At 33.4% G+C, this 25,618-nt stretch overlaps 1 protein-coding gene across 2 annotated transcripts; it reads right to left on the bottom strand.

Moving 5' to 3' along the window:
* Positions 1 to 3,270: 3,270 nt before the first annotated feature.
* Positions 3,271 to 18,006, bottom strand: LOC133306430 (uncharacterized). Of its 2 annotated transcripts, XM_061506749.1 has the most exons (11): positions 17,913 to 18,006; positions 16,494 to 16,570; positions 14,556 to 14,635; positions 14,265 to 14,325; positions 12,149 to 12,216; positions 11,979 to 12,060; positions 11,125 to 11,208; positions 10,881 to 10,958; positions 8,192 to 8,205; positions 4,188 to 4,293; positions 3,271 to 3,528 (listed from the first exon to the last, which is right to left on the bottom strand). In XM_061506749.1, exons 1-11 carry the CDS (start codon positions 18,004 to 18,006, stop codon positions 3,352 to 3,354), a joined length of 921 nt encoding a protein of 306 aa, XP_061362733.1. In that variant the 3' UTR covers positions 3,271 to 3,351. The 2 variants fall into 2 exon arrangements, with proteins under 2 accessions (XP_061362733.1, XP_061362734.1); XM_061506750.1 differs by lacking the exons at positions 8,192 to 8,205; positions 17,913 to 18,006 and having other exon boundaries at positions 4,188 to 4,307; positions 16,494 to 16,587.
* Between the last annotated feature and the right edge of the window lie 7,612 nt (positions 18,007 to 25,618).

Genomic DNA, 25,618 nt, shown 5'->3' with positions numbered 1-25,618 from the left:
ATTTCTATTATTGCTAAAGTGTCAAGTCTCATTTGTCATGCATAATGAAGTTGTTTGTGATTGCAATTCTTATTAGTCATTGGGACTGCTCCTTCAAAATTCCAATTGGGGAAAACATAAACACGACGAATCAAATCCTAATTTATTGGTTCAATTTAAATGTAACAACCTTATTGATTTATTCATCCATAAATATGGGCATGAGTGCTTGTAATTTATTTTTTTCATACACATGAGCATCTATGGATGGAGGGAAAAGAGTAATTTTAGATCTAAATTGCAAAATAATGAACGTTTATAAAATGTATCCAAAGAAAAAAAAAGGTTTATGAAAATGAATACGGGAGGTAAATATGTTAGTATCATTTTTTTTTGGAAGATTATCAAATAAGAAAAATGTCTACTTACAATGAAAAATTACGAGTATAAATATTGATTTCGTTCCCAAATAATTGACCTTTTTATGTTTTAGTCCTTGCAATTTTAAAATTAGGCTTTTAATAGCTCTTATGTTATTATAGATCAAAAAATTTGCAGCAACACTTATTTTTACCAGGATACTGTTCTGTATTCTAGATTTTTTTTTTTTTTTTTTTAAATTTCAGCATATGATTCCGTATCCTAGTGTTAATAGATTTGCTGCAACTTTTCTCGTTTGCAGCGACAGCAAAAACGAGAAACCCTTAAAATTATTAAAGTAGTCTTCGTAATTTTATTTCGTTTTCAATGTCAAACTTGTGGTAGTCATGATGTCCAAAAATATTGGCTTAAATATGTTTAGGCCATTAGGCGAGACCATACCCTTACTAATCACTTCCTAAATGTCCCGTTTTTTGGTGTAAGTGATGATATACTACTAAAGTGGATATTGGAGTAAGTCTATAGGAAGTCCCACCACGAGGGTGGAGGGAGGAGCGAAAGGAAATGTGAAAGGGTACGAAGTGCATTTTGAGGTTTAAAAATACATATACATTTACATGTAAGTAACTGTACTGAATTGTCACAACGAATGTCTTAAATATGATTTTATTATTTATAAAAAAATTATTAATTGTGTGTCCTTACATGATTATTTCATGCTCTCCATCAGTTTAAGGGTGTGCAGAGTGAGTGGGCATATGAGTTCCATGTAAGTATAACACTTCAAAAATTCCTTTTAAGTCCTTTAGAAACTTAAGTGGAGGAATATTATCTTGGGTCAAAGGAAATGTCAATTAGAGCTAATAATTAACTATTATAATAAGGGAAGGTTATATTTACAAATTTTTTGTTTACAAACTCTTACAAATTATATTATATCTGACCGGTCATACTTCAATCAAGAGTGTATGACTGGTCAGACTTAGTGTAATTTGTAAAAAAAAATTGTAAATGGATCTTTCCCCTTCTAATAATATTAAAAGGAGAAGCATTATAGATAACACAAAAATTTGTACCTAAATTTAATTAGTGAGTCAAAAAAAAGTACCAAAGGGAATGAAGGGAAGTTTTCTCATAATTTATTTTTCTATGGATGGAGGGAAAAGAGTAAGTCTTTCACCCGTTGCCTATCATTTACAATTGACCAATGGCTTACAAATTGTTACAATAGAACATTTTGGGTCCTCAACAAAAATTATAAGCCCCAATTTAATCATTTAGAAAAAAAAATCGACTCGTGATCTCTCAGAATTCAAAAATAGACTCAGATAATCAAAATCGTAGTCCCTCTGAAATTCAAAAAGACTGATATTAATCCCTCAAAAGGATTAACATGGGTCTATTTAGGAATTTAGAGGGATCACGAGATGAATTTTTTTAAGAGATTAAATTGGATTCCGTAATTTTTGTTGATGACCCAAAATATATTTTATTCTTTTTTTTTTCAAAAAATTTGTGTGTGCACTTGCATACACTTGTACATATACAGGTCCTCCATTGATATATATATATATATATATATATATATATATATATATATATATATATATATATATACATGTACTTGATTTTACATTTTAAATTGTTATAATGTTAAATATGTTTTTCAATTACAAATAAATTAAAAAATTATTTATTTAGTATAAGATTTAAACTTGGCTCATGAATTTCGAGTAGGCTGAGTTAAAGGTGAGTCAAATTTAGTCAAGAAAATAAGCTCATTTTATTAATGAGCTAAGTAGGGGTGTTCGCGGTCTGAATTGTATCGATTTTGGATGTAAAAATCATCCAATCCAATCTCTTTGGTGTGATCATGTAATCATCTATTTGGTTTGCATTTTTTTTCAAATTCGATCCGATCCAATCCAATTTTTTTCGATTTGGATTGGATCGGTTTTCGATTTTTTGAAAATCTTAAAATTTATTTCATGATTATTGTGCAAATAATATCTTTTGTGTATATTGGCTTTGTAATTTTTTTTAAAATACAAAAGTTATATAATATAGTTTTTTTTTTTGGACAATGAGATATGAAGCTCTACATAGATAAAATTTTGTTGATAAGATGTGACTAGATTTTTTCTTGAGTTTTGTTGATGGGTTAATGGATCTTGGGGTTAGAAATTTTTGGGCTATGATTGAAGAAAGACTCAAGTAGGTAGAGGAAAATTAATATATTGGATCGGTTTGGATTGGATCGGTTTTCATCTACCAATCCGAAAACCGATCCAATCCAATTAAAATTTATGGTTTTTATTCGGTTTTTGATTTTTCGGTTTTCGGTTTATTCGGTTATCGGTTTTTCGGTTCGGTCACCGCGGTTTGAATCAGTTTGGATCAGTTGATGAACACCCCTAGAGCCAAGCTTATTCTTGTAGAGTCGAGTCTAAGATAGGGCTGAGTTGGCTTGGCTTGGTTCTGTTTTGCTGCTACTTTCACCGTTTTATGTTAGAAAAAATATACTCTTATGTTGTAGGAGAAAATTTTTCTCTCCTACTCATACATCGATTTTTCGTGTTTTTTTTTTTTTTTCTATAGTGGGTGGGTCCCACACATGATTATTTCTATTGCATGAGAGAGTTCTCTCCTATTGCATGAGATTAATAAAACCCTTTACGTTATCATAAACTCAAATTTGACTGAATTTTTTGATTAAAAAACAAACTGGGAAGTGACTTGCTTATTTTAATAATATAAAGGATGGGCTTTAGTATCTCCAAAGCTTAAAAAATTTGAGCATACAAGGAGAAGAAACAAAAGTAATAAAGGTCAATGATGAATAAATTAAAAAGACATTTCCTCTATTCAATACAAGACCTACAACAATTAAAAAAAAAAAGTAATGTTAAATTAATAAAGTAAGCTACATTCTTTCCCATGGTTAACGTTTAACACTACATATGCTTGACAAGAGTGTTATATATGAGTTTCCTAAGTACTTAAAAGTCCAAAGAAAGGATTTGTCATTGCAGAATTTAAGACAAAACCAGCTGAATTTAGTAGTTCCGTGTCAACCTTTTCTTCGGGAAGATACAAGAAATCACCCGTTTTCTCAAAACCACACAGTTCAAGAAACTCTACACCTCCATTTAAACTTCCAACTCTATCCTGTTCAAAAAAATGTAGAAAAAAAAAAAGAAGCAATAAAAATATATTCAGGGCAATGTAATACTCTTGAATCTTAATGCTACTTATTGAACCCTACTTTAAGGTTATTGTGTTACTGAATCAAAAAATAAAATAAAATATCAGTATGAGGTGCACAAAAACTGAATAGCAATAAGTATAGGCAACAAAAACACATTATATAAAGTAGTAGCTCTCAATTTTGATATTTCTTATTGAACAACCCTTTCCTTTTTGGAAACAAAAATGCACATTGAATGATGGTGGAAATGCTAAAATAATTTTAGCTTGAGATATACAATAAAACATTAAAACTGGCTTGTGAAGTGTCCAATATGAGATTGGTGCATCTCTCAAAAGATCAGAGGGGTTAAAATATGGACATAGAATTTCCAAACACCAATGCAAAATGACTCCAATGCTGGAGAATGAATCCTACAGAGGACATGTTCACCAAGTGAAGGAGTTCGCTATGTCAAACTAGTTCTGTAACGCAATGGATCTTCAGAAATGTGTCTGATCTACACAGCAACTTTCACTGTTCTACGTTCAAACTAAAGTTGTTGCTTAATATACATGATTAAACACAAGGAACCTACCACTAGCCAACGGAAATCTTTCTATTTTATAAAATTTTTTACCTGGAATAATGGGTTGCTCAGTCGGATCTTCCTGTACTTTTCCTCCTTGGGATTCTTGGTGACATTTCCAACATACACTAGAAGTGTTTCAAAGGCCCTTCTGACTCTGGTATACTCAACCTATAGAAAACATGAACTTTGATAAAATAAACATTTGAGGAAGAAAAGTAAGGCTATTTGATAGTAACATTTTTATCAGAAGCCTATTTACTATCAGAAACCTACAATAAGGCATGCATTCTATAAATTTGGGAAACAAAATAAAACATGCTCTTAAACTTCCTGCCATAATTTCTAGTTAAGTTTTCAGGATGTGTTGATTACTCGTCAATTCTCATGTGTTATGATCAAAAGTACTAACTTACAAATCTTACACAAAGATTAGGCCAAGAGTTAGGCTTGAGTGTAGTCATTCTTTATTATTGTTCTAGACCAGTGGTTTGAACCCTTTACTCGGCCAGGGAATGGATTCTCTCATGTGTGATGATGAAATAAGAGAGAGAAAAGTGTATAATTTTTAAATGAGTGATTGCGATCAAATAACATGACCACATGACCACTTTTTCACATGAGAGAATCCAAATCCACTCGGCCAACTCCCCACTCTCACTAAGAGACAAAATATCCACATCAACAATACGCTAGAACATTCTCCACTATTGCTACATGATTCTCCTCACGATTGGCACTACGCATAGTGACCTATTGAAACCATTTAATGTCACCTTAACATTTTTTTTGAACATTTCACAACTACCTATATAAGCACAATTCACGCCTTAAGGCAAGACATTTGAACCCTTTTTTTTTTTTGTAGTTAATCCAATCCTAATTACCTCTTTGAGGCAAGTTGGCTCCCTCCGATATCTCCACAAGCTTCGACTCTTTGAGCCTGCTATGGGACTAATTCGGAGTGAGAGACGGATCAGGGATGAAAATATTTAAGGCAAGACATTTGAACCTTTTGTCTATTGCATTCTCTCTGCCCTCTTGTGTACACACTTTAGCACTCTGCAAATGAACACATGTTGTAAATAATAATTATTTAGTTATTATTTAGTTTTTATTTAGTCATTTATTTGTTGTATTGGGCCAAGCCCATTAGGTCAAAATTAGGTCAAGTATTCTCTATAAATAGAGAACCCTTTGTACAGATTATTTACAATTCTAAAATATATCAGAATACCCTTTTTCAAGTTGGTATCCGAGCTCTTGATCTTGAGGGCTCTGCTTCCGCGCCTACGAAACCTTTTTTTTGATTCCCATCTCTCGCTGCCATCAGCCGCTACCGGAAAAATTTTCCGGGGACCTCTTGGACAGAGAGATCACTGTTTCTCTTTGTTTTTCTCTCATCTTCCTCAGTAACAAGACCCCAAACAGAACCGTTCATCGTCACCTTCAAACAGAACGCGTTTTTCACTAACGAAGAACACTGTTCATCGGGATTGACCTTCTTTCTGGCGGCCATTCAACTCCGATCAGCCCCAGATAGGTTCGCAACCCTTGGACGACCTTCGCCTGAAAAGCCCAGCCCGATCGGACGTCAGACGCGCCGCCACGCACCGCTCCTTTCCCTGGGCGTGAATCCCACGCGCCGCCAGCTTCACCGGCGCGTGACAGCGCGTGACGGTGGTTATTGGTTGCGGACCGGTGCAGTCTTGATCGACTTTCCAAGCTCGTTCTGGATCTGTGCTCACCTCTTTGATCGGACGTCGTTTGGTAATTTTTCGTGATTTTTTGGCTTCTTGGTACTATTCTTTGAGTTTTTTTGCAGTATGGCCGCTTCCGACGGTGATTCAACTCTAAACTTATCTGAAAAAAATTCTACCCCATATGTGGTGACCCCTCTTGGTCACAATGATCTTCCAAGTCTACATCAGAGTTATCGATTTGACGGATCAAATTATTTTTCGTGGTCTCAGTTCATTCGTACTACCATCAAGAGTCGCAATAAGATTGCTCATCTTGATGGCCCTGCTCCTGCTGCCACGGATCCCGATTTTGCTGTTTGGGATAATGAGGATTCTCTTATCATGACTTGGTTGTGGAATTCGACGACTCCTGAAGTGGGTCGTCACTGTATGTTCCTGTCTTCTGCTATGGAGATTTGGGAAACTGTCCGCTCCACTTATTCCTTGAAACAGGATATGGCTGCGCGCTATGAATTGCGCAATAAAATATTCACTACAAAACAAGATTCTTTATCCGTGACTGAGTACTATGGCACCTTGAAGGAGTTATGGACTGAACTTGATCAATTTCAGAGTTTGAAGATGAAATGTACTGCAGATGCTACTACTTTAGCCAAGGAGGTGGAAAATGAGCGTATTTTTTATTTTCTTGCTGGTTTGAATTCCGAGTATGATCCTATTCGGGTTCAGATACTTGGCAAAGAAACTTTTCCATCCCTTTTTGCTGTTTTCAATACTGTTCGGGGAGAGGAGAATCGTCGGGGTGTTATGATGAACCCTGATAAATCTGTCATGCTATCTTCAAATGATGGTGCTGCTTCTAAACCCACTGATGGGTCTGCTATGATTTCAACAAAAAAAGGATGGTTCTACTTACAGGAGTTCCTTTCCAAAATATTCTGATGGAGCATCTTCTAGACCTAAGAAAGATGATTGCTGGTGTTCTTATTGTAAAAGAACAGGTCATATCAAGGATCTATGCTATCGCCTCCATGGAAAACAAACTGTCTTAGAAAAGATGGCAAGGATGCGTGGTCAAGCGCATTTTACTTCTTCTGATATAGCTCCTACACCTAATGAGACCCAACCTGCATTTCGTCCAGATGAGTTGGAACGACTTCGGACCATACTTGATTCTCTGAGTAAGCCATCTGGTACTAGTGATTTGGCTATGACTAGTATGAGCTCCAAAATTTCTTCTTTTCTTACTTCATGTATTGATTTTAAACATTCTTGGGTTGTTGATTCTGGTGCTACTGATCATATGGCTTGTTGTGTTGACCCCTTTGTTTCTTATAACCCTACCATTGGCACTCATACGATAGCCGTAGCTGATGGCTCACATACATCAGTTGCGGGTTCTGGTAACATAAAATTACAGCCTTCCTTACATCTCAAAGATGCTCTTCATGTCCCTAAACTTTCTACTAATCTTCTTTCTATTCATAAAATCACAAAAGATTTAAATTGCACTGTAACCTTCTTTCCTACTCACTGTGTTTTTCAGGATCTCGCCACAGGGAAGACGATTGGGGGTGCTAAAGAGCAAGGTGGGCTGTACTATCTGGTGTCACAATCTCCTGCAACTCATGTTAAGGATCACATCTTACTGTCACATGGCCAGTCAACTGCTGATTCTCTGATTTGGCTTCATCATAAGCGCTTGGGACATCGTCCATTTAGTTTACTCAAGTCTTTATTTCCGTCTTTGTTTTTGTCTAAGTCTGTTGAGTCTTTTCATTGTGATGTTTGTGAGTTTGCTAAGCATCATCGTGTGTCTTTCCCTTCTAGTATTACTATAAGTGTTGAACCTTTTGATCTTATTCATTCTGATGTTTGGGGTCCTTCTAAGGTCCCTCATTCTTCTGGAAATAAATGGTTTGTTTCTTTTATTGATGATTGCACTCGTGTAACTTGAGTTTACTTAATGCATGAAAAGTCTGAGGTACAACAATTGTTCTTTCAATTTTATAAAATGATCGAGACTCAATTTTGTAAAAAAATCAAAAGACTAAGGACAGATAATGGTACTGAATATGTCAATCACTCTTTTTCCCAATTTATACAAAATCAAGGTATGATTCATGAACTTACTTGTGTAGACACCCCTCAACAAAATGGGGTTGCTGAAAGGAAAAATCGTCACCTTCTTGAAGTTGCTCGTGCCTTACTGTTTGAAACACATGTACCCAAATGCTATTGGGGAGATGTCATTCTTACTGCAGCGTTCTTGATCAATCGTCTACCCACTCGGGTTCTCGATCATGTAAGTCTTATTCACTCCATGACTTCTTTTTTTCCTTCTGTTCCAACTTTGCAAAGTCTTCCTCCTCGAGTGTTTGGGTGTGTTGTCTTTGTTCATATTCATAAACAGCATCGCAGTAAGTTGGATCCTAGGGCTCTTAAATGTGTCTTCCTTGGATATGCTCTTGATAAGAAGGGCTACAAGTGCTATCACCCTGGAAGTCGGAAATTTTTTGTTTCTATGGATGTTACATTTCAGGAATCTGAGTCCTTTTTCCAAGGTCCTCATCTTCAGGGGGAGAATAATTCACCAGAAGACTCATCACCTTCCTTCTTTGAAACTTCAGTGTCTACTCCTTCACCTGTGTCAGTGTCTCTTCCTCTTGTTCCTGTTCCTAATGTGTCTATGTCTGATCCTCCTGTGACTGATCCTCCTATGACTGATACATCAAGTACACCAGAGATACGGAAGATTGTAACACCTGAATTGGTATATCAAAGAAGGAAACAACCCACATTGCCTCAACAGCAACCTCAATCGTCTGAACCACTGGTAAGTCTTGAATCTCATATTTCTGATCATGATGTTAATACTTCTGATGACTTACTCATTACTACTGCTTCTGATGATTTACCCATTGCTTTAAGAAAAGGAAAAAGATCTTGTTCCAAGAAATCTTGTTCTTCCTGTCCCTCTTGTACTCAATACCCTATCTCCCATTTTGTTTCCTCTGCTAATCTTTCTGTGCAGCACAAAAGCTTTGTTTCAGCACTAGATTCTACTTCAATCCCAAAATCAGTACATGAAGCTTTGAAAGATGGGAATTGGGCTCAGGCCATGCAAGAGGAGATGAATGCGTTGGAGAAAAATAAAACATGGGAGGTTATTGATAGACCCAACGGAAAGAAAGCAGTAGGGTGCAGATGGGTTTATGCCATAAAATATAATTCTGATGGCACTTTTGAGAGATACAAGGCTCGATTAGTCGCCAAAGGTTACACTCAAACCTATGACATTGATTATGAAGAAACCTTTGCTCCAGTTGCAAAGATGAATACAGTGAGAATCTTGTTGTCCCTTGCTGCCCATTACAATTGGGATATAAATCAATTTGATGTGAAAACTGCTTTCCTCAATGGTGAGTTAGAAGAAGAAGTCTACATGGAAATCCCGCCTGGTTTTGATTCTGTGAAGGGAGAAAATAAAGTTTGTCGATTAAAAAAGGCCTTGTATGGATTGAAGCAGTCACCTCGTGCTTGGTTTGGAAGGTTTACTAAGGTTATGATGACCTTAGGATATAGACAGAGTCAAGGAGATCACACTCTTTTCTTCAAGCACTCCCAAAATGGGAAACTTACTGTGCTCCTTGTATATGTTGATGATATTATTATCACAGGTGATGATTTTGTGGAGAGACAGATTCTGCAGACACGGCTTGCCTCTGAGTTCGAAGTCAAAGACCTTGGGAAACTGAGATATTTCCTAGGGATAGAAGTAGCTCATTCAAGCAAAGGAATTTTTATCAGCCAGAGGAAATATGTTCTTGATCTTCTCAAAGAAGCAGGAAAGCTCGGGTGTAAACCCTCTAATACTCCTATTGAGCAGAATCACAAGATGGGCTATGAAGGAGAGAGTCTTCCAATTGATAAAGGACAATATCAACGGCTAGTTGGGAAATTGATATATCTGGCCCATACTAGACCAGACCTAGCTTATGTTGTTAGTGTTGTCAGTCAGTTTATGCACGATCCAAAGGAAAAACACATCCAGGCAGTAGAGAGAATTCTTCAGTATTTTAAAGGTACTCCTGGTAAAGGATTGTTATTCCGACATGATGGCAATCTATCTTTAGAAGTCTACACAGATGCTGATTATGCTGGATCCGTGACTGACCGTCGTTCTACCACTGGTTATTGCATGTTTCTTTGCGGTAACTTGGTGACATGGAGAAGTAAGAAACAAGATGTGGTTGCCAGATCAAGTGCAGAAGCTGAATTTCGAGCTATGGCTCAAGGCATTTGTGAGTTACTGTGGCTGAAAATTGTACTAGATGATCTCAAAATAAAATGTGAGGGACCTATGAAGCTGCTATGTGATAATAAGTCCGCTATTTGTATAGCTCATAATCCAGTTCAACTTGATCGGACTAAACATATTGAGGTCGACCGCCATTTCATCAAAGAGAAACTTGATAGCGGGTTGATTACCACTCCATACATTCCCACTGGGCGTCAATTAGCTGATCTATTAACAAAGGGGCTTCCTTCAGACAGATTTCAAGAACTTACTAGCAAGCTGGGAATAATAAATATCTATTCCTCAGCTTGAGGGGGAGTGTTGTAAATAATAATTATTTAGTTATTATTTAGTCATTTATTTGTTGTATTGGGCCAAGCCCATTAGGTCAAAATTAGGTCAAGTATTCTCTATAAATAGAGAACCCTTTGTACAAATTATTTACAATTCTAAAATATATCAGAATACCCTTTTTCAAGGACACATCACATCCTTCTCCACCATAACACACTGGGAAATCCACCACCTCTACACATCTGATCTGACCACCCATAGAGAGACCTGGTTCTATAGTACCTAGTCACTCTTCCTTGGATGGTACAACAAACCCTCAATGCACCTATCCGGTATAGAATGAAGCATATGATCCTATATCCATCTAACAGAATGACTCTCCAATACCTGTGTTAAATCATATACTGGTGAAATTATGTTAAAGGAAAGAAGATACAAGTGATTCACCAGGTGGTTACGCTTGAGAGACCTCAGACATTCTCTCAAGTGCTCAACCTTTGCATTTGTATAAACAGGCTTCGAATTCTGCAATTTCCATTAATGTAAAAAGTGTCAAAATGTTTAGATAACTTACGTTCTTCAACAAAAGGATAAAAAGGGCGACTGAAAAGAAAACTAGTTATCCGATTAAGAAATACAAGGAACTATCAATTCAACGTGAAAAAAAAAAAAAAACAGATGTTAATCATACCTTTTCATGCTTTACTGCAATAGCAGATGATCTCGCAATGGCTTGGCCTTCTGGAGGCAATCCAAGTTTAGACCTTCTATTTAACTGTGAAGATATACAAACATGGAGCCATTTTAACATTCAGGAATGCCTAAATGGATATACTGAGAAGACTATTGACTTCAAAGTATTTAGGTGACTGTTGTGTTTATAACCACCCTAGCCAGGTGTTCAGAGAAGCAATTCTGTAAGTACAAGACAGACTTAAGTTGTTGGGTGAAGTTACATTAATGATTTTATATATTTCTAATAAGCCCCCTCCCACGAAAGCCCGTTGGACTTGAAGGGTGGATCACGCGTCATGCCTACCTGTGCTAAGAAACTCCACAAGACTTAATTATTTAGTAATTAAATGGGGGGCGATGAGGATTGAACCTATGACACGGAGGTTCTGATACTATGATAAACGTCAATTCAACTCAGAGCTTAACCTCACACAAGAGCCTACTGGGCTTAGAGGATGGATAATATATAGACCCACCTACCTGTGCTAAAAAACTACACAAGAGTTAATTAATTATTAACTAAATAGGGCGGTGAAAATTGAACCTGTGACACCGAAGCTCTGATACCATGTAAAGAATCAATTTAACTTTAAGTAGTTAGGTGAGGCTACGCAAATGGGTTTTATACTTCTCTAACAAACACAAATGAAAACATATTTTAGCTTCCACAAATCGATGCAATACCATTCAGGGACTGTGTGCAAAAGACTTAATGTAATTATGAAAAAGAAATTTGTCAAACACAATACAGTAAAACAAAAGTTGTAATCTAAACTCTTACAGCTAATATTTAGAAAGCTAGTTCTGTACCTTATCCTGCTCTAGTTTCTGGAGAACTTTTTCCCTTGCTCTTTTCTCTTCTTCTTTTTCCGCTTTTTTCAAGGCTAAATACCTGATAACAGGATAAGACTTACACATAAATTGGAATAACTAACTTCTTACAGAAATAAAAAAGAAGCAACTACTGAATATTAAGTTACCGCTTTCTTTCATTTTCTTCCGCAATTCGCTTTGCCTCGAGGAATTTTTTACCTGCTTGAATCCTCTCCTGCAATCAAAGAAATAAAAAGATTATAAAAATTAATGCAGGCATGTCTAAGGGCTAACTGCAACAGATAAAACCTGAACCAATGAAAATCTCAACTACCTTTATGATAACAGAAAACTAACCAGTTATTCTAGAGGCTACAAACACTTAAGATACAGTCAGCTCACATAATTATAGCCAAAGCAGAAAAATATCTATCATTTGCAAACCGAAGATACATTCTACTAAAATTTCTATTAATCAACTATAGATCTTTGATATTTATAGGGATAAGCTCCTAGAAGGTGAGGGCTCATTGTTATTGATGGGATTCATCCTCAATAGTATTAATGGGACAATTTTGTGATACGAAATTGTAATGAATCAATTCAACTCAAAAGCTTAAGCTAATTGGTGAAGCTGCATTAATGGTTTTTATATATCTCTAGCAGAAATATTTAACTGAAAAATTACTTTCATCTTCACTCAGATATGGTAACTATATGTACCCATAGCTTGATGCCACCTGCATATCATGTACAGGTTTTGAAACCAATACTAAGTTTCTGGTTAAATAAATGTTGTTCTTGCAACAGATATTACACTGTTTTATGAGAAATTAAATAAAAGCATCTTAAGAAGGGATTTCCAAAAATTTCATGGTTTTATTTCAGAAAAATTGCAAAAGGTATTAAAGGTAGAATTCTAAGGAGAAAAAAGTGTCACGATTTCTTTTGAGGTTAGCTGCATAGGACGACCCAATATATGAACAAGACACTTTTATCTAATCAATTGGACAAGTTTTCTAAATTGTCGAACTACAGAATAAATATTATTACATTCCAGTCCCTTCCTTTATACTAAACGTTTAATGCCACACGTATGTGGTTCCCAGAGGAAAATAAAAATATCTAGGGACTTTAGTTTGAAAGGCCAGAAAAATCTTCATATTTTTTTCCAGATAAAGTTATCTCGTGCGATATGTCATTTTGGTTTGAGTAGAAAAAAATTCATCACAATTTTTGTAATTTTGATTTATTTTGGGAGCTATATTAGTCTTTTTGTGACAATGTATTTTTTTTCATTTAACCCAAAACGATGCTGTTTTGGGCTTGCTTAAGATTACTCATCAGTAGCACTTCAATAAAACGTAGTGTTCAGTTTGAAATACACTTGCAAGCTTTTGTTATATTCAAACACAATGAACTTTCATCTAAAGAGGCACAGTTAAGTTACTTTTAAACTATTTTATCAAAAAAAAAAAAAAAAAAGTTACTTTTAAACTTGTTTATTCTCTTCAGGCTTCAGTATGTCATTCTGAAGTGCACAATTGATTAAAATTTAATTAATTAATCTGCTAGAACCTTAATTGTAGCTGTAGAAAGTAGAAAATGCTCACAACCTTCTATTTCTAAGCAAATACGAGGCAACTGTTTCAAATTGACCAATTGTGCATGCAATTGTCTATGTTATTTTTGTCAAATAAATTTCCCACAGAAAACTAGTCTGAACCTGATTGGCTTAAGCCTAGGTCAGCAGTCAGGTCTCTTGCAAGCTCTTATTTTGTTCTCTTCTGTGACATCATTCCACTGTCTGGTTGCAGTATAAATTTTTGGTACTACTGTTGTACCTAGATTTAGTGCACCCCATCAATGAGAATATTACACGTTAGAGGAGAGAGAGAAAATTTGACAGAATTTTTTTTTTTAACTGACATGTAATATTTTTATTGGTGGGATGCACTGAATTTTTAGTATAGCAGTAGTAACAAAGATTTATTCCTGATTGCATTTTAAGTTTTGCTTATTCATTGTCAATTGATATTGAGTATGATTTGGAATTTAAGACTATAAACAAAGGGAAAAACTACTCTCGTGTTACGGGAGAGTAGTTCTCTTTGCAACAGAAACATCGATTTATGTGCTGCTATTTTTTGAAAAGTAGTATCTTCGTCTACATGGTGCTATTTGTATGAGTTAATGACAGATGGCAGATTAACAGACATTCAATTAAAGCATAGACAAGAATAAGTATGTATTATGTATGAAGAAATTCTGAAATTAATGTACCTTCTCCCTTTCTCTCTCAAACATTTTTTCTTCATCCTCTTTCCTCTTACGCTCTTGTTCCCTACAAGAGCAAAATATTAGTGAAAATAGGAAGCAACCAGAAGATATGGGAAAGTATGTGTTGGAAACTTCTCACTATCAAATCCAATTAAAGCATCACAAGAAATGTTTATTATCTATAGTTGTCAATAGTTAGACAATCTCAACATATCAAAATGAAACAACTGCTCCCACAAAACAGAAAACAAAAACTAACAACTTGGATAGAAATAGAGAGAAAGGCCACAAAACCTTAAAATCTGTGCTTTAATTTTCATCTCTTCTGTTGTAGGGAATGATTGTGGGGACTCAATATCAATCTCTATATCTACCTGTTGAAATATAAACGATTGAGAAATAATTTAAACCATGGTTTTAAAGTGTGGTTGCAATTGCAATTGTGTAAATGGTCTATGCTCAAAACTAGGCTCACATCCAAGAATAAACCTCAGTTTTCCAGCTTATGAGCTTGAATATATGTGAATAAATACAAAACAAGAATTCCCATTAGAGATAGTCCAGTTGTAGGCTTGACATAGAATTTGAAAGTTAGAAGTATTATAATGTAGTAGAAATTTTTTTGTCCTTATCAAGCTATTAATGTTATTGGCAAAAATGTTTGTTTACTAGCAAAAGGATTCACTACGAGTTACAAAAAACTGCATGAGAGCCCTAGAGTTTGTTCCCTTGATTGTTTTGCATATTGATGGATGATGAAACCAATCTTATTAAACTGAAACTGACGAAAACAGTAATGGAGCCAAGCTCCTTACAAACACTATCGGCAAAACTAGACACCAAAAGACCCCAACTCACCCTCAGAGCCAACAAACTTAGGCCCCAAGAGATTCCCAATTCCCCAATATTCACTCAATACATGCTTTCCTCACTCCCCACATTCACCCTTCCTTTTGTACTATCCCTTAGAATGAATATTCTAGAACTAACTAACTCTCTTCCTTTTCTCTCTCTATGTAACAACCCCTATTTTGTTATTACATTTATCCCTCATACTCAGGCTCATCAATGGATGAGTTGTATAACTAAAAGATTAAATTCTATAAGAATGAACAAAATGACAATAGACTCTTAAGCTCCTTAGAGTTAGTTTGCTTGGAATAATGTAGGAAAAATTTAGGATATGTTAATTATGGTTTGTTATAACCTAACTTCCTCGCATGCAGTCATGCTTCTTATGAGTCAAAATAAGCTGCTTCCAGAGGCCATAGGAAATCATTGCTGCTCAAATTCTAAAATATTATTAGTATCAAAGACCATAGAATATTGAAAGGAACCATATGACCATTTTATTCCTATAATGCAGCATGGTAAAGAGATCATAAGTTGCATCCACCTCCCAATCAAATAAAGCCTTCTTCTTGTTTTTGTGTGTGTTAATACACTAGGTATAGCTTTCTTGGCATTCTGATACCTTGTTACTAGATATGAAGATTTATACTAATAGCCAATGTTAATCCATCCTCTTCTTTATTGGAAAGAACCAGGAGCCATAATCCAAAATAATGGATGAATCCATTTCAAGCATCAAAGCAACGATGAATTTTCCTACTCTAACATATGTCCTAACCCCTTCCCGGACTACACACATGATCCTCGCACGTCAACTTCCTCATACATCCGAACATGCCATGTTCACCAAATTCAACCTCAGATGTCTACCATTATTAAACTTCCCCTCATGTTTTTTTAAATTCTTTTATAATTTTACATCTGTCACAATATATAATTATCAAATTCGCAGTTGTAAGAAGTGTAGCTAGCAAATTGAATAATATTTCCTCAGCAGGGCAACCTCCAAAAAATTCTCTATAAAAACAATATCAAAATCTTTGAAAGAGCTAAAACAATCTTTCGCAGGCAGCTGGTGAAATTACATCTGCATCTTTTATCATGTGTTGGTGATTTCTGATTCAGGAAAGGGACCATTTCTGTCAGATTTCTAACTTGCGTCTAATTTTATTTCCTGGATTTCAGTTCAAATACTAATATCCCACCCCTGGTTCTAAGAGTTGTGACTAAATGTTACTTAAATTTAAACCAATATATAAGTGGTTATTATGAAAAATACAAAGCATCTTCCTTTCCCGATATGCATCTGGTGAAAATTAAATAATAAATACCCCAACAGAAAATATAAGAAATAAGAAAAGTTGGGGTATGATATCATACCAATGGCATCTCATCAATATCAGCGTCATTCTCATGATCAATCATCCAATTTATAGCATCCTCTAAGCTGGTATTGCCTAGTAAAGTAAACATTTGTGTTTAAGGAAATATGTACATGAACCACTAAAACAAAAGGGTTTTTATAATACACAAAAGGCTATCAAAAAGAAAAAAAAAAGCCCAAAGTACGTAAGTGAAAATTATAATACACAAGAAGCCCACTTCAAGACAGACCGCAAAAGGGTTTTTATTCTGTGTCAATTTTATCTCCTCATAAACCATAATGGGGTCTTACTCATATTAGGAATTCTTTCTATTTTACTATGATAACCATAATTTTGATTTGTCTTTATAAAGTTTTATTCAGGACAATGAGAAGAACTGTATACGTTACATGATACAAACGCAGAGTGTTCTGTAGTTTGAACTTTGAATTTAAATCTACAAAACTAACTCCTACCAGAAGGTATCTGGAGCCTATAAATTAGGAAAGCTTCTGGAATCCTCTTACTTAGTCTTTCTACCTTACCATCTCTCTTTGTCTATGCATACATTCATACAGATAAATAGTTGAACAGAAATGCATGCATACATGTGAAAACCATATCTATGACTTAAATTTTACAGCATTTCAGTTTCCGTAATTGCAACTGTTTTAGCCATATCAGGCTAAGGGTTTACAAGCACTAAAGATCAAGTCAGATTACAGAGAAGAATTCAATGAGTCATAATATAAAAGAAATTCATTTTTATTAACAAATATTTTGTTCAATTGTAACTCACCTTTAATAAGCATTTTATACTAGCTGCTAGAGTCATAATTAATGCATTTTTTTTTTCTACCACATAATTTCCTTTCAGTTGTAATGATGCATGCAAAAGTGAAAGGTTTATTTTGTCTAACACAGTTTTCTATTTTCATTTGGACCATGACAGACATGTATGGCCTAAAGCACAATTCTAAGGCATCTAATGTTAAAACGAAGTTGTCAATAGAGAGCCGAAAATTGTGTGTCCTCTTTAATCATAGCATTAGTGCTTGCTTAGTTAGATGAGCAAGCCCAAAGCAAAGTTACATAGTACATTGTTGCAGTGTCTGCATGAGTTAAAATGAAGCTTAAAATTAATGAACTTAGAGTCTCACTTTCTTTGTTTTATACGATAGTGGCACCCTATAACTTCATTCAAACTACACAAACCCCTCATCACTATACCACTACTAGTGGCTTTCAATTCTCACTTACTTTCTAACATTTGCCTTACAGTAAAGAATAAAAACAACCTATAAAATATTAGTTAGTCTTCACTAATTTATTCAATAAGGCACAATCGAAACTAAGGCAAATGAACCAAAACACCTTCCACAGCGCACATAAATTTCATGTCCACAGATCCTAATTATATAATGATTCAACTGACCAGAATAATGAAGTGCTCTGGTTGCCCGTGCCAGTGGAAATCCCATTTCTTCAAGGTCTTCAAGCAACTTTTTGTTCACTTTTGGTACAGCCATTTCTATAAATATAAAATGATAGACTGCAACAAATACAGAAAACGAATCATTTCTTCTTGAAACTAAAAACAGTAGATATAATAGGTTATTTCCCATACTCATAAAGATACCAAGATTATGAGTAATACAAATTACATTACAAGTGTATTGAATGAATAAGAACCCAACATATTGAATGGAAAAAGAGAACCAAAACCACCGCAACCCCAAGATGAATTCCTGAATAGACAGTAACAACTTCATGGAACCACAATACAGCAACAACAAAGCATTACCATGCTAAGAGAGTTTTGCTATATGTAACATTATAAAATACCAAATTTCTTAATAAATCCACTAAGAGCAATATCTTTTTTAATGAACTACAGTTTTTGAAAGAAAAAAATGGTAGATAAAGGATTCAAAAGCATGGAAAAAGAATATTGCAAGCTGAACTCTGCTCTGTGGCATTAAGCATTTAAATTAAAATAAAAAGTGCCATACAAGTTTCAATTCAAAATTGAAATACCTTTTTCAAATGGTGTGATTTTGGGTGGTGAAACAAAGGGCATGCAGCTGAGGAAGCTCTGAAATGCAAGGTATAAATTTGTTTACAACTCTTCCCAGTGACTTCAGGGAAAACCAAGCATGCAAGTAACTAGAAGAATGAAATGCCATGAAAGAAGATTCTCTTACCGCTGACAGCACCGGAGAATGTGAGAAACCATTACCAAATTCAAAAAAATTCTGACTTTATTTTTATTTGTTTTGCCTTCAACATTCTCATTCTGATTCTTTTTCCTTTTGGTTTGCTTGTATGCAAAGAAAAGAACTTTGTGCCATGCATTTAATTGAAGCACCCCTTTTCTGAAGGTAAATTAAACAAGGAAAATCATACTCTATTATATTAATTTCTCATGGCGCTCATATAAAAAAATATGAGTCTCTTTTCTTTTCTTTTCTTTTCTTTTCTTTTTTTTTAAAAAAAATTGATAATCCCCACATTTAAACTTTTGAAGTTCTTAGAGCACAACAGTGCCTGCATGTAGCTCCAATCAAAACAATTCATCAATTTAACAGAAGTTTGCATAATTATTTTTGGTTATCCACTTTTCTTTTCTTTTTATATTGTAAAATACAATAAATATTTAATAAAATAAAAACACTTTCTAGAATAGCTTGCAGGACAATTTTAACTTTATACCTTTTGTTCTTTGAATCGTAACAATTAGTTCAATGGAAAACTTTAGTATTTCAAAGGTTTGCTCTAAAATAAAAAATACTCCTTATCACGTTTTTTTGTATTTTGTTAAATGTTCGATGATGGACCTAATTTCATTTGGGATTATTGCACGTTGTGCATTCTTGTCCACCCAATTCTCTCCTCCCTTCCTATAAATACTCCTCAACCCAATGCAGTCCACATTGCTACTCTCGTCTCAAACTCTTATCATTCTCACTCCAACTTTTACTTTCTGATCAAATTCCTAAGCAATTCTTCTCCAAAAGGTAAGAAGTTAGAATTCTATCATTTTTTTAATTATTTTAATTAATATTATAGTAACTAGAAATTAGGAATTAGTGATTGATTAATATTCTATCATTATTTTGAATTTTTTTTTTAGTAATTTATAAATTATAAAATTTAACTTAATTATTAAATAGGGTTCGTTTTTTCTGCAGTTACTGCAGATAAGTTATCTGCAGTAAGCTCAATACGACGTCGTTTTGGGGTAGAAATTATAGTGTTTTTGTTATTTTAATTTATTTCAGGGTTATAATAGTCTTTATATTTATAATTTTTTAAAAAATTTATACCAAAATGACTTCGTTTTAAGAATAAATGCAGATAACTTATCTGCAGTAACTGCAGAAATATTTTTTCCTATTAAATAAATGATAATTTTAATAATGATTAGTAAAAATTACTGAATAATGAATGATTGATGAATAATTTTTAGTCCTTAGTTATTAGTAGTAATTAATTATTAATTTATAATTATAATAGTTTGTGAACCTTAATTAGTGACTTTAAATTTAATTATATGATATTTGGATTAGTTTTGTATACTGTATTTTTTTATTAGCTATATTTAAGTTATAAATTAAATTTTAATTATTAAATTAATGTTATTTGTTAATAATGATATTTTTCATTGGATAACTGATTATTAGTCTTAATTTATAGTAATTATAGTAATTTGTGAATAATAATTAATGACTTTAAATTTAATTATATAATATTTATGATAGTTTCATCATTTATAAGTTATAAAAATAAATTTTAATAATTAAATTAATGTTAATTAAGTTTATTATTATTTAAATATTTTTATTAATTATGGCATTCACTATTCCCTTTAGGTGGTCCAAACACCATTCAAAGGATTTTTTGGAATGAGAGACCAGGTTATAGGATCCTAACCATCAGGTGCAAGAGATTAGCAAAATATGATGATGTCCTAGACGCTACCATATCTTCGTAGTGTCGGTTTTCTCGCTCCGGCTTTGAAATATTGTTGAAAGAAGTACAAATTTATAAATTATTATATTAAATCTTAGAGGTAAGACTTCACTCAAAAGTTTTACCAATAAGATATAATTTAATTTGTTAGAATTTGTAAATATAATTTTTCATTAGTTGAAATTTATGAATATTAATGTATTATTGATTTTTTTAGATTGACAATTGTTTGATCATAGCCTATGATGCACGGAGACTGACACAGGACAGGGACACGACACGCCGACATGTTAATTCTAAAAAATGGCATATTTCGACACGTTGGGACACGTTTTGATATTAAATAATATTTTTAATATATATAATATAATTTATATTTAATAGATATAGCAGTCCATAATAAGTCATATAACCAATCAAATATTCAAATTTCATAACATAAATATAAACAAAAATAATTTTCTTTACTTTGTTAATTTTTTATATCAAATTTTATAACAGAAAAAAAATAATTTATAAATATTTTTTATTTATTTTTCAGTTAAAAAAATAAAATTAAGACTAAAAAAAACATGTCCGAGCGTTGACCGCGTGTCAGAAAAAGTTGACTGCGTGTCTAAAAGACATGTCAGAAAGTTGACCACGTGTCCCAAAATATTAACGTGCTGAAGCGTGTACGTGTCGGACATGCGAAATTTGAAAAATTTAACGAGTCCGCGTTTGTTTAAGAGATCATAGCTCTAGCGGGGCAGTGGAGTCCAAATACTCACGTTTTCATGTGCCTCGCCTTTGGTCGAAACTTCAAACATCTATCCTACAAGACCTTCTTCATTTATTCTACTAATGTAATATACAATTGCGAACGGAACTCTCTTTTTTTTTACCAAAAAAAGAAGGAATGAATAGGAAATTTGGAAAAGTTTAAGTAACTTTGGTCTTTGGAAAGAATGAAGGGGATGGCGAATGTCCGTGAGTTGGGAAGAAGAAGGAAAACAAGAGATGTGAGTGAGAATTGTTGGGTTGAGCGGTATATTTAAGAAGGGAGGTGAGGAATGGGTGGACCGGATAGCACCACGTGACACAATCTTGAGAATGTTGCTGGAGAAGGAGGTTCATGACATTTTCAATTTCTCTTGTTTTCTAAAAAATAAATAAACAAACTAGTGCAAGAGGTCCCAACACTCCAATTAAAAATAAATAAATTAAAGTGATGTTGTTGGAGTGGCGAGTGACGACACCCTAAAAAAACAAAAACAAAAATGTGAGAAAAGCTACGACACTAAATTACTACCATAGCATGGCCCTATGATTACAATAAACCTAAGCAAAAAAGTCATGATGTGAATTATTTTTGAGGTTGACCTAATTCATGTGAGATTATAGACTCAATCAAACAAAGACCCAATAAACCCAAAAGATTGAAGAAGGAAATGTGGCCCTCTCATATAACTTGAAGATCTCACAATCTCCTGACATATATGACCAACTGGTTAGACAATTGCTGCTACACAACTTCAGCTGCTCACAAGACCATGACCCCCATATGAACTAATGACTAGAGGACATGCACCTGCATGTCACAGCATCTATAAAGACTTAGCCTGACTATAAGCATCTCGTCCAGAAAATAGCCTGACCAATAGAAATGAACACTATCATATTGAGGTGACATAAGCAAGACACTCATTTACTATAAATCCAGAGGCATTAAGCCCATGTACGATCCATCTTTCCATCAATACTTAAACACCTTGAACTCTTACTTATTTAAGTATCGAAGTGCCTTATAAATACCCCTAGTCTTTCCTAAAGTACTAGCACCAGTTCAACCATCTCACCAACTATCTAAGCATCTCACAAACACCATATCAACCCAAACACCATTCAACAATAGCAAGCTCAATCGTAGGTGATTCAGCCGAATAGTTATTGGACTTATCAATCTTATTTTGTTATTTAATATGATTATATTATGTAAGTAGATCTTAATTATTTAATAGGCAAATCAATAGTGATGACGGATGATTTTGTCACTTTCTATCTTAATATATTTTTCTCTCATTTTAGATCATTGTTAATTTGCCCATATGTAATAAAGATTCTCTCAGAGCATGATCATGTTAAATAACATATAAAAGAATTTACTTCAAAAAAATTCAGTACAATATGACACAGGAACATGGGGTATATCTTAGTCATGTAAATGCTTTATTGTAAGAGGTATCAAAATTGAATCTATAACGCTCTCCTCTATTTATAAATTCCCTTTTACTAAATATGCTACATATATAAAAATAGTTTTTGGAAAAGAAAGTTTACGGAGAAATAGAAATACTTAATATGTCACGAGATTCTACGATATACAACTTGATATTTACAAATGAGCTATAAATAGAAACACTCTTATTTTTATAAATATAAGATTTAAAATAAGCTATTAACTAACATAAACTTATTTCCAAGCTATGTTTATCGTTTTATACTTTAAAATTTTGGCAAAAGGTAAACCCTGTTCAATATTTATGTGGTATAAGTTCTTCAAATAGTTAAAATAAACAACAAATAAGTTCGTAAATTTTTCCTAATATAGTCTAAATCAAGATAATTATCCAATATCATCATAATCAATATAAACGGTACAAAAAATCATTGAAAAAGTAAATCACCCAACTCCATTCTATTTATTACTTTGTCCCTTAAAAACGATTAAGTAAATAATGTAACACATGTTCATTTATAAAACTATTATATAACAAAATAAAACAAAATAAAATATTCATATTAAAATTTAAAATAAAGTTTAGATTTGACATAATCCTCACTATCCACTTATCTAAGTCCGGACCTACACTTGTGTCACTATGTGCAAGTGTAGAAACAAAGTCCTAAAATATTTAAGTTGAATCCAATCCTTCAGTGGTTATGCCTAGAAATAGATTTTGTCTAACCAGACTCTCCTTAATCACTTTCTTAATTAGTTCCTCTGTGCAACTACTTGAAGAACCATCAGCTGAAGGCCAAGGTCTTTGATATCCCATTAGATAGCATTGTTCACCAAAATGATCAGAATCTGATGTCCTATCAACCACTTTTGCATCAATTCTGCCCCTTTCAGGTTTGTCATTTTGTTTTCTCTTCAAATGAGCCATGTGTTGTGAATCTTCTTGCACCTTGTGAAGCATTACTAGAGATTCTTGCAGATCAAGAGCCCCTTATAGCAAATCTTTTGCAATATCTTCAGACCTTCTATCATATCTCACATCCTTAGACCATGAATCAATCATGTTGTTCAACTTTAGACCACTAAGTGTGCAGACAAAAATAACATTTTCTGAGTCCGCCACCGATCTAAGTGTTGATGAGATAAGGTAGGAGTTAAGACTACCAATTGGTGAGAAGATCTTGAGTATATGCTTACATGCTTAAAATTTCATTCAAATCTCCTAGTATTTTATTCATTCTTTATCATTATATTTCTCTCCACTCTTACCATATATGTTCTCACTCTCTACAATTTTTTTCTCCTCTAACTTCTACTAAAACCTTAACTATTTATAAGCCTTATTCCTTTATTCAATGAGACAATAATATTACTACAACCTTTGAATATTTATTCTTATTATTGGTTTTATAATTAATCTTTTTGGTATTTTTCAATGATACTGCTTCATTATTATTTTCATAACTGATCACCTTGTTATCGACATTTGATATTTTTCAAAGATGTTGCTTCGTTATTATTTTCACAACCGAGCACCTTGTTTTCTAATGATATATCTTCAATTTGGACTCTTTTTCCTACATAATAATCTTTACAACTCATCACTTTATTACCCCCATTTGGTATTTTTTTAATAATATCCTCATACATTTGTATAATTAAAAGAAGACAATCAATTCTTTTTTTTTTTTGGATTTCTCTCCCCGATAATCCTATAGGTTCCCCATGCACTAATCCGGAGTTCTAGGCAGGTTCATATTAATGCTTTAAACCCTTTTCAAAAATGATACTAGAGAGGATCGAACGCATGCTCTTACCCCCACATGCTCAACTCCCGTGCGCCAACGGAGTTACCATCTTTAAATAAAACAATCAATCTTTTGATTATATTATCAACTTATTGATCTATACTCACCACAATTTTTTTGTTCTTTTCTATCATTCTGGATCTTATTTTGTTATCATTTTTGGGGTGTTATATTAAGTTAGCACCTCCATTTTCATCTAAAACACAAGCAGAGCTTGTGTTAGCATGTATTGCACTACATAACTTTCTTTACAAAGAATATTATGAATTTGCAATTGAACCAATAGATACATCTTCATTTTCAATATTACTAGTTAATGAAGATAATTTTTAACCAATTTTTCAAACCTAAGAGCATCCATCCTGCTTAGCAGGCCATGAAGTTATATCAAATTGCTTTAAGATTGAGAAAACTGTATTGGTTTTCTTTTCTTTTTATTAATGTTGTTGCATTTTTTATTGACTCTTGTAACTTTGAATTTTGGTTAAAAATTCATATGATTTTTTAAAATTTTGTAAATTCATATTGTCCTTTCTAATCTTATAAATTTTATTAAAATTCTTTAAAATTCAATATTGTCAAATCTTAATTGTAAAAAAAAAAGAATCATTTAAAAAGTCTTGTATATAGATATTATTCTTATAAATCTTTTAAAATTCGTTGGATTTTTTATTCCCGAAAAATATTTTAAAATTTTAATCTAATACACCCACTAATTTATTGGGTAAAATTTAATTTTCTTTCACTTTAAATAAATTTTGAATAAAATTTATTATATAATAAAAGTAAAAAAAGATTAAAAATCTTTTTTATCCATTTACATTAATTGTTTTTCCAAAATTGAACTTTAAGACCTAAAAATAAATTTTTTTTTTTTTAAATTAATGGTGTTTCAATTTGATTTTAATGAGAAAAACTTCAATGCACTTCGAGCACCAAATTCGATGTACCCATTTTTTTTACTCGATGCTCCTAATCCTAATGCATTGTTCTATTTCTCCACTTTAGTTAATGTATATTCTCGAACATTCATTAATGGGCCAAGTACAATGGACCCGGTTCAATGTCACCCGACCCAAACACCCACGAGGAAGTATAGACACTTCGAGAAAACATTGCATCATCATGCTCGAAACGGAA

The sequence above is a fragment of the Gastrolobium bilobum genome, unplaced genomic scaffold (assembly GCF_033153095.1).
Source record: "Gastrolobium bilobum isolate Gb01-03AN ecotype WA unplaced genomic scaffold, APGP_CSIRO_Gbil_v1 utg3108, whole genome shotgun sequence".
In the NCBI taxonomy this organism is placed as follows: Eukaryota; Viridiplantae; Streptophyta; class Magnoliopsida; order Fabales; family Fabaceae; genus Gastrolobium; species Gastrolobium bilobum.
Note: the sequence above shows the minus strand (reverse complement) of the source record. Positions and strands in the feature narration are given on the sequence as shown.

Excerpts from the sequence above, each read along its gene's own strand:
- LOC133306430 (XM_061506749.1), bottom strand. The coding sequence starts at position 18,006 with ATGGCTGTACCAAAAGTGAACAAAAAGTTGCTTGAAGACCTTGAAGAA. Across the intron at positions 16,571-17,912 it reads CAGAGCACTTCATTATTCTG|GCAATACCAGCTTAGAGGAT; the intron begins GTCAGTTGAATC and ends TTACTTTACTAG. Across the intron at positions 12,061-12,148 it reads GAAGAAAATGAAAGAAAGCG|GTATTTAGCCTTGAAAAAAG; the intron begins GTAACTTAATAT and ends TCCTGTTATCAG.